The sequence below is a fragment of the Muscardinus avellanarius genome, assembly GCF_963383645.1.
Source record: "Muscardinus avellanarius genome assembly, chromosome: 6".
Taxonomy (NCBI): domain Eukaryota; kingdom Metazoa; phylum Chordata; class Mammalia; order Rodentia; family Gliridae; genus Muscardinus; species Muscardinus avellanarius.
This window is the reverse complement of record NC_137791.1, coordinates 24,524,647-24,540,385: the sequence shown is the minus strand read 5'-3', so window position 1 is coordinate 24,540,385 and position 15,739 is coordinate 24,524,647. Positions and strand designations below refer to the sequence as shown.

The 15,739-nt window shown below is 39.6% G+C and overlaps 1 protein-coding gene across 3 annotated transcripts in view; it reads right to left on the bottom strand.

Annotated features, from left to right (window-relative positions):
• ARFIP1 (ARF interacting protein 1) overlaps positions 1 to 15,739 on the bottom strand; it is a gene marked incomplete at both ends in the record, with an annotated part of 92,620 nt that overhangs the window by 64,000 nt on the left and 12,881 nt on the right. For 2 of the 3 annotated variants that reach the window (XM_080697320.1, XM_080697319.1), the window contains one exon: positions 5,481 to 5,582. In XM_080697320.1, coding sequence (XP_080553446.1) covers positions 5,481 to 5,582 — 102 coding nt within the window. Of the gene's footprint in view, positions 1 to 5,480; positions 5,583 to 15,739 lie in introns of those variants that run through there. The other variant, XM_080697321.1, reaches the window with a different exon arrangement.

Below are 15,739 nucleotides of genomic sequence, written 5' to 3'. Positions count from 1 at the left end.
ATTACTTTTATTGGTACATTGTAGTCATACATCTCAATGGGGTACAAGATGGAAGAGGCATAGGTGTACACATCACTCGTTTAGCTCTTCCCCAATTCCCACCCCATTCCCTCTCCCCTTTTACCTTCTCTACTTCCCAACGGAAACTGAAATAACATTGTAGGTGAATCTCCAAAGCAAGAATTTAATATGAATCGATAAATTTTCAAAGCAGCCAATTATTAGTTTCCCTTAAGCAAAGAATATTTTCATTGCTATGTAAAGGCAAAGATTCTTAACTAAAAACTCACACATGGGTTTAAAGTAGATTAACTTTGAAGAAGAACGAAGCTGGAGAAACCAGTTACCAGGTATCAGGCTGGAGCTCATATTTTTCCAGTCTTAATTATTGTAGTAAGTTAGTGTGTGGTAATGTTTCAAAGATGGACAAAAAGACCAAGAAATAAAGCACAGTCCACAAATAGACCACGTACATAGAATCACCTGATCATATAGCAAATTTTTTTTCTCCACCTCTAGCTTTACTAAGGTATGTGACAATTTAAACTATATATAAGTATAAGGTATATACAGTGATGTTTTATTTCCTTTGACTATATTCCCAGAAGTGGGATTGCTTCTTCTCTACTTCTATGATCTTATGGTAGTTCTATTTTTGTTTGAGAAATTTTTTGTGTGTGTGTTGGGGGTACTAGGGATTGAACTCAGGGGTGTCTAGCTCTGAGCTACACCCCCAGCCCTATTTTACTTTTTAAATTTTGAAACAGGGTGTCATTGAGTTACAGAGGGCCCTCCCAAGTAGCTGAGGCTGGCCTCGAACCTATGCTCCCCTTTTGTCTCAGCCACCCACGTACTAGGATTACAAGTGTATGTGCCACGCCCAGCTTGTTTGAAGAATTTATGTACTGTTTTCCATAATGGCTGTTTACATTCCCACCAACAGTAACAGGGTTTCGTTTTTATCATATTCTCTCCAACACCCTTTGCTTTTTAGATAATAGCTATCCTAACAGATGTAAGGTCTCATCCAGGTTTGGATTTGCATTTTCCCTGATAAGTTATGTAACACTCTTTAATCTATTTTCTAACCATTTTTATTTCTTCCTCAGAAAAATCCTTTTTTTTTTTTTAAATTCTCCTTCTCTCCAGTACTGGAGATCACACCCAAGGCCTCATACATTTTAGGCAAGTACTCTGCCACTGAGACATAACCCACAGTTCTTTTTATTTTGAGACAGGGTCTCACTAAATTGCCCAGGCTGGCCTTGCACTTGCAATCCTCTGCCTCAGCCTCTCAAGGAGCTGGCACTGCAGGTGTGTGTCACTGCCCAGCTTTCGCTATTTTAAACAGGCTGTTTTTCACTCTTGATTTGTATGAGTTCCTTACAAATTTTGGGTATTCGCCCCAATCATATACATGGATGTCAAAAATTTTCTCTCATTCTATAGGCTCCTTTTCACTTCTGACTGTAGTTACCTTTGCTATGCAGAAACTTTTTGCTCTGATGTAACTCTACATGTTTGTTTCCTTTTTTTGCCTATGCTTTTGATGTTGTAGCATTAATAAAAAAAATTTCATTGCCAAGACCAATGTCATAGAACTTTTCTTGTAGAAGTTTTATAGTTTAAGGTCCTAAAGTTTAGGTCTTAAGTCCATTTTAAGTTAACTGGATGGGTATTCATGTAAAGGGAAAACAAAACAAAAACAATGACCTCTACTTGACATCATACACAGAAAATGATTCAAGATGAAATCACAGACCTAAGTGTGAAGAGCAAAACAATAAAACTCTCAGAAGAAACAGTGCTGTCTTCAACATACGGATAGGCAAAGATTTTTTAAACAGGACACAAAAATCACTAACTATAGAAGAAGAAAACATTACTAAATTGAGCTTCATCAAAACTAACAATTTCTGTTCACCAAAATATATTATTAAGCAAGTAACATACTGGAACAGAATTTTTATAAATATATCCAAACACATGAAATGCCCAGTATGTACAAAAACTCCAGCCGGGCGTGGTGGTGCACGCTTGTAATCCCAGCATTCAGGAGGCTGAGACAGGAGGATCACAGTTCGCGGACAGCCTCAGCTACTTAGTGAGGCCCTCCACAACTTAGTGAGACCCTGTTTCAAAAAATAAAGAACAAAACATAGGACAGGGGATGTAGCTCGGAGGTCAAATGCCTCTGGGTTCTATCCCTGACCCGCAAAAAAAGAAAAAGAAAAAAAATCCTACAAATGAATTATAAAAGTTATATGCCCAGTAGAATAAAAATGGCCATTAGATTTGTAAAGCTACTCAAATGGTCAATAAGAAAATGAAAATGTGTTCAACACCATTAGTCAGCAGCAAAATACGTATTAAAACCAAAATGGGATATCATTATAACTCCATCAGAATGACTAAAATCGAAACTGAAACTAGAACTCTCATTCATTGCTGGTGAAATTGTCAATTGGTTCAACCGCTTGCCAAAGAGTCACATACTCATGACCTGGCCAATTTCATTCCTGGGTATGTGCCCAGCAGACACAGGTGACTGTGTACACCAAAAGCCTCGAGAGCAGAAACCGCAGCTTTCTTCAGAATGGCCGTGGGCTGGAAACAACCTAGATATGCATCAACCAAAAAACAGATGAAACGAAAAACTAGAATAATAGTATTTATAACTGCCAGAAGCAGCAATAAGAATGAATCTCGGCAATGCAGTATTTTCAGTAAAAGCCAGTCAAACGGAGTACATCCTGCATGATTTCATTGAAACAGAGTTCAGAAATAGCCAAAAGCAACAACAGGCGTGGTGAAGCCTGCATGTAATCTCAGCATTAGGGAGGCTGAGACAGGACATTAGGGAGGGCTGAGGATGTAGCTAAGAGGTAGAATGCCCCTGGGCTCCCTCCCCAGTACCACATGAAAAAAAAAAAAAAGCCAAAAGCTATGTATAAGGGAAGGGAGAGGCATGTGGCCTAGGAGAGGGAACAAGGAAGCCTTCAGAGGTCCTGAAATGTTCTACTTGTTGATCTGGGTGGTGTTTCCATTGAGCTGCACACTCACATCTGTGTCTTAGTGTGTATAACTATGCTCCAATACCGGAACAAGAGAAAGAACAGGCTGGAGGTGGCAGGTGACTAAATGCAACTCTTTTTTTTTTTTTTTTTTGGTGTTAGGAATTGAATGCAGGACTGAGTACATACTACACAGTCTGTTTTTTTTTTCTTTTTTTTTTTGTAGCACTAGGGATAGAACCCTGGGGCATTCTACCCCCGAGCTATACCCCCAGCCCTATTTTTAATTCTTTATTTTGAAACAGTGTCTCACTGAGTTGCAAAGGGCCCCACTAAGTAGCTGGGACTGTCCTTCAACCACAATCCTTCTGTCTCAGCCTCCCAAATGCTGGATTACAATCATGCCTCCATGCCTGGCTTACACACATTCTCTTAACACTGAGCTACAGTGGCAGCCCCTGTAACGTTTTGTATATACTGTATTTTTCTTGAGTAAAGGGCCTTAGCTTTCATCAGATTGTCTTAGGCAGTCCACTCTCCAATGGCAGTTACCTCTGTCCAATGCTATTTCCTAGAGTCCTGTCTGGGACAAAGCAGCACTTAATAAGTATTTACAAAATAAGTTTGGAAAAGGAACAGTTACCAAAAACTAGATGAAGGAATCATTAATTAAATTTTGGTATAAAGAGTATTTGAATTAGTATAAATTTATAAAACAATTGGAAAAGGATCATGATGGTAACTCAAGTTTCTTATTAAGAATATCTTAGACTAAAACCTGAAGTAAAAATTTCCTTTTTACACTCAGAATTTAAGTCCCTTTCTGTATGAGTCACTCTGTTTTTGGCCTCAGAGGCTCAGAAACCAAGCTAAACCACTATGGTTTTGATGTGGTGTGCCCCCATGAAAACTCATGTTGAAATGTGATTGCCAAGATAGCAGTATTTAGAAGTGGGGCCTCTGAGAGGAACCCAGGTCTTTCTCATGAGACTACAGGAGCTCTCCCCAAGCACCTGGATGCCTCCCCGCCTCTTCTGCACGCGCTTGCTGGCCACTCATGCATGCAGTCCTGCCGCATGATGCACTCATCGTATTATGATACAGCACAAGTTCCTCGGCAGGTACAAATACTGAGCTTGCCTCCAGAACTTTAAGTTAAATAAACTCCTTCTCTTTATAAATTGTCCAAGTCTAAGGTATTGTTATAGCAACAGAAAGTACACTAAGCCACTAACTTTAAGCCTGAAGACGCATCTTTCCAAAAGACTGGTGAGGCAAGACCAAATGAAATTCAAAGAAACTTTTTAATATCAACTAAACTGATCTATCTAAAACAATCGCTCCCAATCAGGCAAGTTTCTATCCACCTTGGGATATTTAGCACTATCTGAAGACATTTTTGCTTGTTGCAAAAGGAGGGTGCAACTAGAATCTAATGGGAAGAGGCCAGGGGTGTACTAAGCAACCTGTGATCTACAGGCCAACTCATGATGACAAATTATCTGGTTCAAACTATCAACAGTGCTGGCAATGAGAACTCCTTAACTAAAATAACTTTCTGTTAAACTAAAGGATTTAATTCTTTAACATATGAAGCAGAGTTCTAGCTAGACTATAAAATAATTCAAGAACTACTACTTTTTCAAGAATATGAAAACTGTATTTTTTAAAGTTGTATACCTGTATTAAAAGTGACATTTAGTGTAAGTATAACCAGAAATAACTATCACTATAATTTCTATGACTTATCTCATATAATATTAATATCATCATGAAAATAATACTTTCATTATAGAAACAAAAGCTAGAAAAGAATAAATAAATACTATCTCATGGTTATAATGCTAGAAATGACATAGCTGAAATCTGAAACCAGATTATCTCCAAACCCATTAAGATGCATTAAACCTAAATTCAACAAAGAGGCAGATCAAAACTAAAAGCATTGGGCCAGAGGGGGTAGCAGTTCAACAGTAAAGAATGTGCTTAGAATGTACAAGCCCTAGGTTCAATCTTCAACACCAAAAACAAAATAAAAAAACCCTCAATTTTTAATTTTTCCCTGAGTAAATTATGCCACTTCAGAAAGTAAACAACAAAACAGGAGCAAGTACTTAGAAATTATGCTCTAATGACATGTTGAAAATGATTACATAGTACCAATTTTTAAAATAACCTTTAACACTTTTCTTATGACAAATTTAGAATGTTTTATAGAGATATATGCCAATCATAGGGACAAGCTCTCATTCTGGTCAATTATGAAAATAAAAGCTCTGGCCTGGAGCTTAATCATGACAATCACTACTACTGCCAAGCTAGTCACCCCATGTAAGAACATCAGATCCATGGCAGCAGTAAATATAAGGAAATAGTCCTATATTTATTTTTGTTATATTACTTTAACCTCAACACTTAAAGTCTCATGATGATTCTTTGCATTAAGAGAAATGAAAATGTTCTTACCCTATTAAATCCATGTTCATGGGCATCATCAACTTCTCCATTACTAGTCACTGGAATTTCTGCTGCTGAATTTTTGGGAGACTCTTGAGCCATGATAGACTCCTAATTAAAAAGGAGAGAGGCGAGAGAGAGGAGGGGGAAGGGGGGAGGGAGAGGGAGAGAAACATTAATACCAAATCATAAAAGGCTATATTTATATTTAAAGCACTTATTAGCCACCATTTTAATATCTTTTATAACTGTAACCTAATACTTACATAATAAACATGATATACTAAAAAAATGCACTTGGCTACATTTAATCTAAATTTCTTGATTCAGAACAAGTTGTTACAGTTACCAGGAGGCAGGCACTATACTTGCTTCCTAAAAATGTTGATAGACCATCACTTAAAACTGGAAGGAATACTACAGACAGCCAAGGTTGGTGGTTAATGTATAGTAGCTTTTTCCTGTTGTATCTAATGGGTTTCTCTGAACTTTTGTCTAAAGAGTGTTTCCAGTATGATAAAAAGTTGAAACCTCTATAGTGGGATAATTATATTTCATATTCTGGCTTTACAGGTCTAAAAGTAAAATAATATTTTAAAACACATGTATTTACTATATAACCACAGAAAATATAACTATTTTAGAGATTAAATAATAAGAGAACATCAATTATGGCTGGTAATTTTTTTTGCTCCAATTGTGACTAAAATTTTTTTACCTCAACTGTGATTTCTAAAAATTGTATAACTACAAGTGAGAATTTTATATGTTTAAAATATCTTTAAAATTTTAAAACTTCAGAATAAGCTAAGCAATTTATTCAACTTCTCAGAGAACCACTGTCCCATCCCTCGTTTTTAATCACAAGCGACACCTCTACCCCTTTTTAATTTGAAACAGGGTCTAAGTAGCTGAGGCTGGCCTCCAGCCTGTGATCCTCCTGCCTCAGCCTCCCAAGTACTGGGATTACAAGTGTGCACCACCACACCTGGCTTCTCAACCCTATTTTATTTGCTGAGTGTTGCTAAGTTGCTGAAGCTGCCCTCAAACCTGTGGTCCTCCTATCTCAGCCTTCCAAATACTGGGATTACACAAGTGTGCCAATATGGCCGGCTTATACTTGCTTTTGAATGAGGTGATCAAGGAAAACCTCAGAAGTGTCATTACTTTGTCAGACCTGAGTAAAGTGGCAGCGTGAGTCATAAAGGTATCTGGGGATAGCGTATTCCGTGCAGAGGGAGTAATAAGTACAAATACCAATTGTTATCATGCTCAGCCTTTCATGGTCTGAGGAGAGACAGTAAGGGGCTGAACTGCAGGAAATGTCTGCCAGCCAGTGGCAAGAACACTGTGGCCTAGTGGCCATCATAAGAACTGTGGATTTTATGCAAATGAGAAGCTACTTGAGAGCTCTGAACAGTACAGTTAAACAACCTGATATGGTTTTAAGAGGATTATACTTTTTTTTGTTAAACAATAACTGAGCAAAGGCAGAGCATGGAGTATAATTAGAAGACTACTGGGAAAATCTAGGCAAAAGATCAGGGTGGCTTGGAGTGGGGTGACAGTGGCTGAGAACATATGAAATGGTCAGATTCCAGGTATATTCTGACAGAGTCAACAGGAATTCCTTAGATAGATATGAGACAGACATACATATATTGTATAAACACAGATAAATGTCTATGTTTACTTTTATATAAAAACAAAAAGCCAAGGGTTTTGATAGGTCAAGTCCCTTCCCCCTCCGTCCCTCCTCCTCGGTCCCTTCCCTCCCTTCATGGGACTCTGCAGCAGTGGGGACAGGAGGTGGAACCCTGGAAGCCAGAGGCAGAGATGTTGCGAGAGGACTGGCACTCCCACGCCGCCAGCCCCCACCCCCAAGACGCTGGCTACATAAATACCCTCACTTCCTCTCTGCGGCCTAACTGCTGACCAATCATCGGCCCCTTCCCCCATGGTCAGCAGGCCTCGCCCAAAGGTGCCAGTTAATTAAAAAGGCCTGGTCTCACACAAAAACTTGGCTGGTTTTTGCCTTCTTTGCGACCCCTGACTCAATTTCAATGTTCTATCTGGTGCTGAAACCTGCTGAACCCAAGAGGATTTATTTTTCTTTTTTACCCCTCCCTAAGCTCCTGTGACTCCGCAGTGGTTCCACTGGGCCTCTGTGGAGAGCCCTCCTCTTTACTCCCAGGAACCTGGACTCTCTCTTAATTGGACCGACTGCTTTCGGACAGGGTGAGTTCCCATCCCTTCCTCTGGTCAGTGGGTCATCTACTCCAGCTTCTTGCCTCCAACTTCTCTGTTTGTCCAAATGTGCGTTCGTGTCAGAGTTGCCTCCGGATGACCAGGTCATCCTCCGGCCTTGAGAAGGAAGTGGAGAAATCCTTCCCGTCCTCTTGGTTCCTCCGGCCCTGAGAAGGGAGCGGAGACTTCACTCCCGCCCTCCTGGCCCCATGCCGGACATTGATCAGAAAAAACGGGGATGCAGAGGCCACTGTCTCCTTTTCTTCATTCTCGCCCTGACCAGACATGGGAAGCCAAAATTCCAAAATAGATCCCTAGTCCTCATTGGGTTGTATCCTCGCTAATCTTCTGACCTGGGGCTATTGGAGGATTTATACCCTGAGCGCCTCCATTTCTAATATGGCATGGCCTCAGTACAAATTGTATAATGGATCACAGTGGCCTGAAATGGATTTTAAAGTCCTGAGCAATCTCAGCAACTTCTATCAGTGGTCTGGTAAATGGTCAGAAGTCCTTTCTATCCAGGCCTTCTTTTTTCCTGTGCTCCCACCACCCTTCCCTTTGTGCCCACGGTTCCATGGCCCAAGTCCTGCCAGCTGCAGTTTTCTAACTCTGCTGGGTCACAGTTGCCACCATCTTGTGACCTTGCCAAGTTACAGCACCACCTTCTGATTTCACCCCTGATCCCCAGGACCTCTCCTCACCACCCCGACAGAGAATGGATGGCTTATGATACAGAACATAATTGCTCTGCCCAAGGTTTAGGCCAAAGCAGTCATTAACCTAATACATAATTTCTACACGCTGGGCCTACAGCACTTAAACATTTTCTAAACCCCTTGTTTTATTCTCCCCTCCTGCAACATCTGATTAGTAAAGTCAGTGCCTCCTGTTATACTTGCACCGCCATTTCCCCCAAAGGTCTACGTCCCTCCTTTGCTACCCACCAAATGAGAGGACATTTGCCAGGACAGGACTGGCAAATTCACTTCACCTATATGTCCTCTCACAAAAAACTAAAATATCTTTTTACCATGGTCAATACCCTAGGTCAGGTAGAGGCTTTCCACTCAAAGGATGAGACAGCCAGCACAGTGGCCAATGCTCTATGCTCAGACATCATCCCTCGGTTTGGACTCCCTAATACCTTACAGTCTGATAATAGACAAGCTTCCATTTCTACAGTTACTTAACAGATGGCACAGGCTCATAGCATTTCTTAGAAGCTCCACATCCTATATTGACCACAGTCATCAGGACACCAGGTCCACTTGTTTATGTCTAGAAATTCATCGTGCAGGAAACCTATTTGCTCCCCTCCACAAAACACTGGACCGACCACAAGGTAGAATCAACACAGTGCTCTCTTTCTCTGGATGCCAGACCGCCATAAATATTGAACTCTTAAAAATCTGTTACTGATGCTCTTGACCCAATAGCATGTTTTCCATTTGACCAGACTTACCCCATATTGCCTAAGCCAAGTAGAGATGACTTCAAGTGGCTCTTAAATCTACAACCTCCTCTTTGGCCTCCCTTCAGTGACAAATACCTCCCTTACTAGGGTAGCCCTCCAAAATAGACGGGCTTTCCATTTACTCACTGCTGAAAAGGGTGGTGTTTGTCTCTTTCTCAGAGAAAAATGCTATTACATTAATAAATCTGGTGTAGTGGGAAAAAAATGTCTAAACTCTAACCAGGTTAGGCGAGAATCTAATAACATGATATCAACAGTCTACCTCATTATCTGGAAGGATTCCAAGGGCCAGTAGCTGCTGGGCTCCTTCCCCTCCTGGGACCTGTTATCATGATTTGCCTTTTCTTTTTGATAGCCCCTTATCTGCTAAAAGATCACTTAACCATGCATTACCAAGCTGTCCAGGGTAACCTTCAATCAACTCCTGCTGCAGCCATACTCCCACCTGCCCACTTCCAAATGATCCAACCCCTCCTGGCCAAAGGGCCCCTATAACAACATCCCCTCTGACAGCAGGAAGTAGTTATTGACTCCGGCATTGACTGATATCACCAAATGACTGGAATGATAGGTCAGATCCCTTCTCCCTCTATCCCGTTCTCCTTGGTCCCTTCCCCTCCCCTCATAAGACTCTGCAGTGGGGACATGAGGTGAAACCCTGGAAGCCAGAGGCGGAGATGTTGTAAAACTACAGATGTCACGAGAGGACAGCATTCCCACACCACTAGCCCCCAACCCCAAGACCCTGGCTATAATAAATACTCACTTCCTCTCTGTGGCCTGACTCTGCTGACCAATCATCGGCCTCTTCCCCCATAGTTGGCAGACCTTGCCTAAAGGTGCCAGTTAATTAAAGAGGCCTGGTCTCACACAAGGAGTTGGCTGGTTTTTGCCTCCTTTGCAACCCCTGACTCAATTTCAACATTACAGGTTTTGCCTGAACAGAGATGGAATTGGTAGTAGTAGATCTGGAGGAGTAGCACAATGTAGAAAAATGCCAAGGGTTCAGTTCAGAACAAACTATAGCTTAAAAGCCTGTTATACATCCAAGTGAAGAATGTAAGTAGGCTACTGCCTACATGAGCCTGAGATCCAGAAAAAAGCCTGAGGCTGGGAAATGAAATGTAGGAGACATCAGTGTATAAACAACATTGAAATCTCTTTGAATGAAATCACCCAGAACAGGAGAAAACACACTTCTTCTATGAAAGAGCAAATGGCAAGTATCTTAGATTCTATAGAACAAAGGATTTGTTACAACCACTCAATTTTGTTGTTATATCCCCAAAGCAGTTCTAGATGATATTTTAATGAAAGAACAAGAGTTTGGCCTGGCCTGGCCCTGAAAAGTTGGTATAAAAAGTTCAGAGGTTGAACGCCCCTGGGTTCCATCCCCAGACCTGCAAAAAAATAAACAATAAAAAAAAATAAAAAAATAAATCTGAAACAGAGCTTGGTTATTCTTAAAAAAAAAAACAAAAAAACAAAAAACAAACAAACAAACAAAAAAAACAGGCCCATACTTTTAAACAATAATGGGCTAGCTCAGGAAATTCCTGAGGTTTTCACATTTTATCAAAAGTTCCATTTGCCTCCAGGAAGAACCTAAAAAAAAAAAAAAGCATGCCTTTTGTTAAGAGTCCTCCTCCCAGAAATCCTGGCCCCAAAGGAATTTTCACGTTTTATGAACTAGAAAGGTTCAAAGAGAAGTGGCCACCATCCATTCTCCCCTGTATACAGCCTTAGTCAGCCCCTTTCTAGGTACCTGAGAAAGAGGGACTGTAGAAGAGGTGGCTTCCGCATTTCTCCTGAACATGTATCCTTACTTTACTCAAATTAAAACCTTTGCCTTTATTTCTGACTGGTGCACGTTGAAATTCTTTTTGCCACAGAAGCCAAAACCCCATAGAAATTATGTTTGCCCATGACAGTCTGACTCTGAAATGAACCAAATTTTGAAACTAAAAGGCATAGATTTTGGTGAAGATACTATTATTCTTAATTAAGCAAAATTAAGTATTCTCAGCAGGAAACAAAAAGGAAATCTTCAGGCTGGAATGAAGCTCAGTGGGAGAATGCTTGCCTACCATGTGTGAGGCCCTGAGTTCAATCCTCTGCACTGCCAAAAATTAAAAATTAAAAAAAGAAAAATTAAGTACAGTTGGACCTAAGAGCTAAATGGAGATGACAGACCAAAGAGTAAATCACCCTAAGCTAAGCCGAAATAAATTAACCAAGGTGAAAAAAAGAATGTACAGGAGATTGAAAAAAAAGAGCTTTAGAGACCTGTTAGATTATACTAGATGGCCCAACATATGTATAACTGAAATATCAGAAGGGAAGGAGGGATAAAATGGTACAGAAAAAGTATTTAAAAACCCAATGGTCAAGCCGGGCATGGCAGCACACGCTTGTAATCCCAGCATTTGGAAGGCTGAGAAAGGAGTATCGCGCGGTTCACAGACAGCCTCGGCTACTTACTGAGGTTCTTTGCAACTCAGTGAGACCCTGTTTCAAAATAAAGAATAAAAAATAGGGCTAGGGGGTGTGGGTCGGAGGTAGAATGCCCCTGGGTTCCATCTCCAGTACCAAAAAAAAAAAAAAAACTGGTCAAAAAATTTCCCAAATTTCATATAATAAAACTTTAGAGATATAAGATGTTCAAAAAGCAAAATGCAAAATAAACACAAAGAAACCCATGCCAAAGGCATGGCCAAACTATAGTGACACTCTACTTAACAAGAGGGATACATTCTGAGAAATAAGTTGAGCAATTATGTCCTAGAAACTAGAATATACTTATACAAGCTAAGATGGGTATAATGTCATTAAGCGATACCATCTTATGGAAGCACTGTTACTGATCACAGCATTGTTATGTGTCGTTTAACAGTATTTAAAGCTAAAAATAAAGAGCTAACTTTAAAAGCAAGAGAAAAATATTACTATTAGAAAACAATAATTCAATTTATAATGACTTCTCATAAGAATTTACAAAGGCCTGAAAATGGAACATTTTTAAAGAGATAAGAAAATCGTCCACACAGAAAGTTATATCTAGTGAAAAGACTCCTTAAAAATAAAGGGAAGAGATATATAATTGTATAAAAAGAAATTTAACATCATTAGCAATCAGAGAGATGTAAATCAAAACTACTCTGAAATTTCACCTAACTCCAACTAGAATGGCATCATTCAAAACACAAACAGCAAAAATGCTGCCAAGGATGTGGAGAAGTAGGAACTCTAATACATTGTTGGTGGGATTGCAAACTAATGCAACCACTTTGGAAAACAGTATGGAGGATCCTCAGAAGAATGGGAATGAACCTATTACACAATCCAGCAATATCACTTCTGGGTATGGAGCAAAAAGAAAGAAAACCAAACTATCATACTAATGCATGTGTATCTATGTTTATAGCTGCACAATTCATAATTGCCAAACTATGGAACCAGCCAAGGTGTCCATCAACAGATAAATGAATTACAAAACTGTGGGAAAGTACACAATGGAATTTTACTTAGTCATACAGAAGAACAAAATTACATCATTTTCGGGGAAATGAATAGAACTGGAGAACATTATGATAAGTGAGAATGGTCAGTCACAAAGAGAAAAAGAGTCATAGGAGGAACTCTAGATGAGGAAGTAGAAAAAAATAGATGAGCATATAAGACGACCTAACTGAAGGGGATGGAAGGATGTCAGAGGGAAATGCCCTAATGTACATGAAGTACATTCACAAACATCAAAGTCGATCACTAATCGGAACTTGAGGAGGTGGGGGGAGGGAGTGGACGGGAATTGGGTAAAGGCTAATGAGTGATGTGTGCATGTATGCCTCGACCATCTTGTACTCCACTAAGATGTATGACTACAATGTACCCCAAAAATAGAATTTTTAAATTTAAAATAAATAAAGGGGAAATAAAATACAAAACAAAACCAGGAGAGAATTAAAAAGCAAACAAAAAGCTGGAAGGAATACAAAGAAAGAGATGACATATATGGTCTATTTTATAGACTAGTCTCATGGAAGTTTGGACTGAAAGACTGGAAGTCTATTTAAAATGATATTGTATAGTCTAAGTAAGAATAAAGATCTAAAGTAAGGTTATAGGGATGGGAAAAGGAGCATTCAAAATATACTGAGGAAGAAGACACATATGGAGTGACTAGATTGTGAGATATACGATACAAAGAGGAATATAGGTTGGCCTACCTTCTTCTAACCCCTAAATCCACAACTGAGGCAATTAGAAAAATGAACATGTATTTTCACCAGCGTAGGAAAGGAGGAGGCTTATTTGGTTTGGAAAGGTCAGAAAATGTGTTCAGTTGTAGATAGCCTAAATTTAAGAATGTCTGTGGGGTATCCGAGTCCAACAGTACATAAAGAATAACAAAAGGCAGGTCTAAGGACAGGCTGAAGACACCACTCTGGGAGTTATCACTCCAGGGGTGTGGATGGCATGAACTAAGAGTGGCAAGAGGAGGACTTGAGACGAACATCCTACGGAACAGTAAAAAAAAAAGGGACACGCCACTGGGCATGGTGGCCACGCTTGTAATCCCCGCGCTTGGGAGGCAGAGACAGGAGGATCGCGCAGGTTCGAAGCCAGCCGCGTGCGCTGGCTTAGGAGACCCTGTTTCCAAATTTTAAAAAATGTAAAAATAGGTCTGGAAGTATAGCCCGGAGGTAGAAGGGCTTCCAGGAACCCCAGTACCACACAATAAATAAATAAATAAATAAATAAATAAATAAATAAATAAATAAAGTAAAAAAGGGACACGCAAAAAACATCCCGAAGCAGGGGAATAAACAGGTTCATGATGCAGACACAGCAGAGAAGATTAAAGACATGTGCCTGTCTTTAACAAACACTTTAGACACCAAAAGCAAAAAAGATTGCCACGGGGCAAGCAAAATTAAAACAGTACAATAATAAGTCTAAAGTTTATTCAGAGCCAGGCATGGCGGGACACCCTTTTAATCCCAGTTCTTGGGAGGCTGACACAGGAAGATCGCAGGTTCATGGCCAGCTTCAGCTACTTACGCCCTCTGCAACTTAGTGAGACCCTGTTTCAAAACTAAAGAATAAAAAAAGGGCCAAAGCGGGGGGCAGCTAGGAGGTAGAATGCCTCTGGGTTCAATTCCCAGTACTGCAAAAACAAACAAACAAACAAACAAACAAACAAAGATTTATCAGGGGCCTTCGCCCTCTGAGCTACACTCCCTGCCCTATTTTTAATTCTTTATTTTTAAACAGGGTCTAAGTTGCAGAGGTCCTCGCTAAGTAGCTGAGGCTGTCTGCGACCACGATCCTCCAATCTCAGCCTCCCAAATGCTGGAATTACAAGCATGCACCACCATGCATGGCTGAATAGCTGTTTCTTAAACCTGCCATGTTTACAAAAAATTATTTGAAAATGTAATACAAATACAAAGTGCTATGAAATATTTCCAATATTCAGGTCCCTAACTCTGTATGTTTAGTCGGTACTGTGTTTGGCTATCCTGTAGTTATATTTTCTATCTAAAGGACTAAATTTTTAGTTTCAGTCAATTCTAACAACAATTAGTGAAGAAAGTAAACAGAGTAAAAGAAGAAAGAAAATAAAGAAGTTGCAAATATTCAACTCTAATTGTTCTGCTCATAGCTTTAGACAATGAAGGTTGCAGTACTTAGGAAACTAACTGCACATCTCAACAGAGACCATATTTTGTTCCAATACCCAAAGGCACAAATGCCTTCTGTGTTGGATGAAATTATTCACATTTTTGTTAGCCTACAAAAAAAGAAAGCATTTTCATTAAACTCATAATTCAAATAGTCTTTGGAATTTGCTTCTGTATTAGTAAAAGTATGGCCTTCTTTTTAAAACTTGTTAATTTATTGCAAGATGTTAATTCAACATGGTTCAAAAGTATTAGGTAAGCAAGGCATGGTGGTGCATACCTGTAATCTCAGTACTTGGGAAGCTGAGGCAGAGGTTCAAGACCAGCCCCAGCAACTTAGCAAGGCCTTCAGCAATTTAGTAAACCCCGTTTCAAAAAAAAAAAAAAAAAAAATAGGGCTGGGGGTATATCTCCAAGGTAGAATACCCCTGGGTTCAATCCCCAGAACCAAAAAAATATATATATATTAGGTAAATAAGTTTACTACACAAAGTTGCAGGAGAACTAGCCAAGTGTTAGGAGTTAAGGAGTTAGGGTTCAGCTCTGCCCCTTTTTGTACTTTATAGAAGTAACTTAACTTCTGTAACTTTTGCTTTCCTCATTTTAAAATGAGATTACTAACCTCACTTATAAATTATATAGCTACTGTGAGAATCAAATGTGTAACTATTATATAACAAACATGAAAAAACTAAAAATGTTACAAGTGACTTAAACTCAAGACCAACAGGACAAAATATTAGAGTACTATCTTCAAAATAATACGGGCTGAATATTCCTAATCCAAAAATCTGAAATAAAAAATGTAAATGTTCCCGTCTGAAACTTTGAGTACTAACATGATGGCACAAACAGAGTTC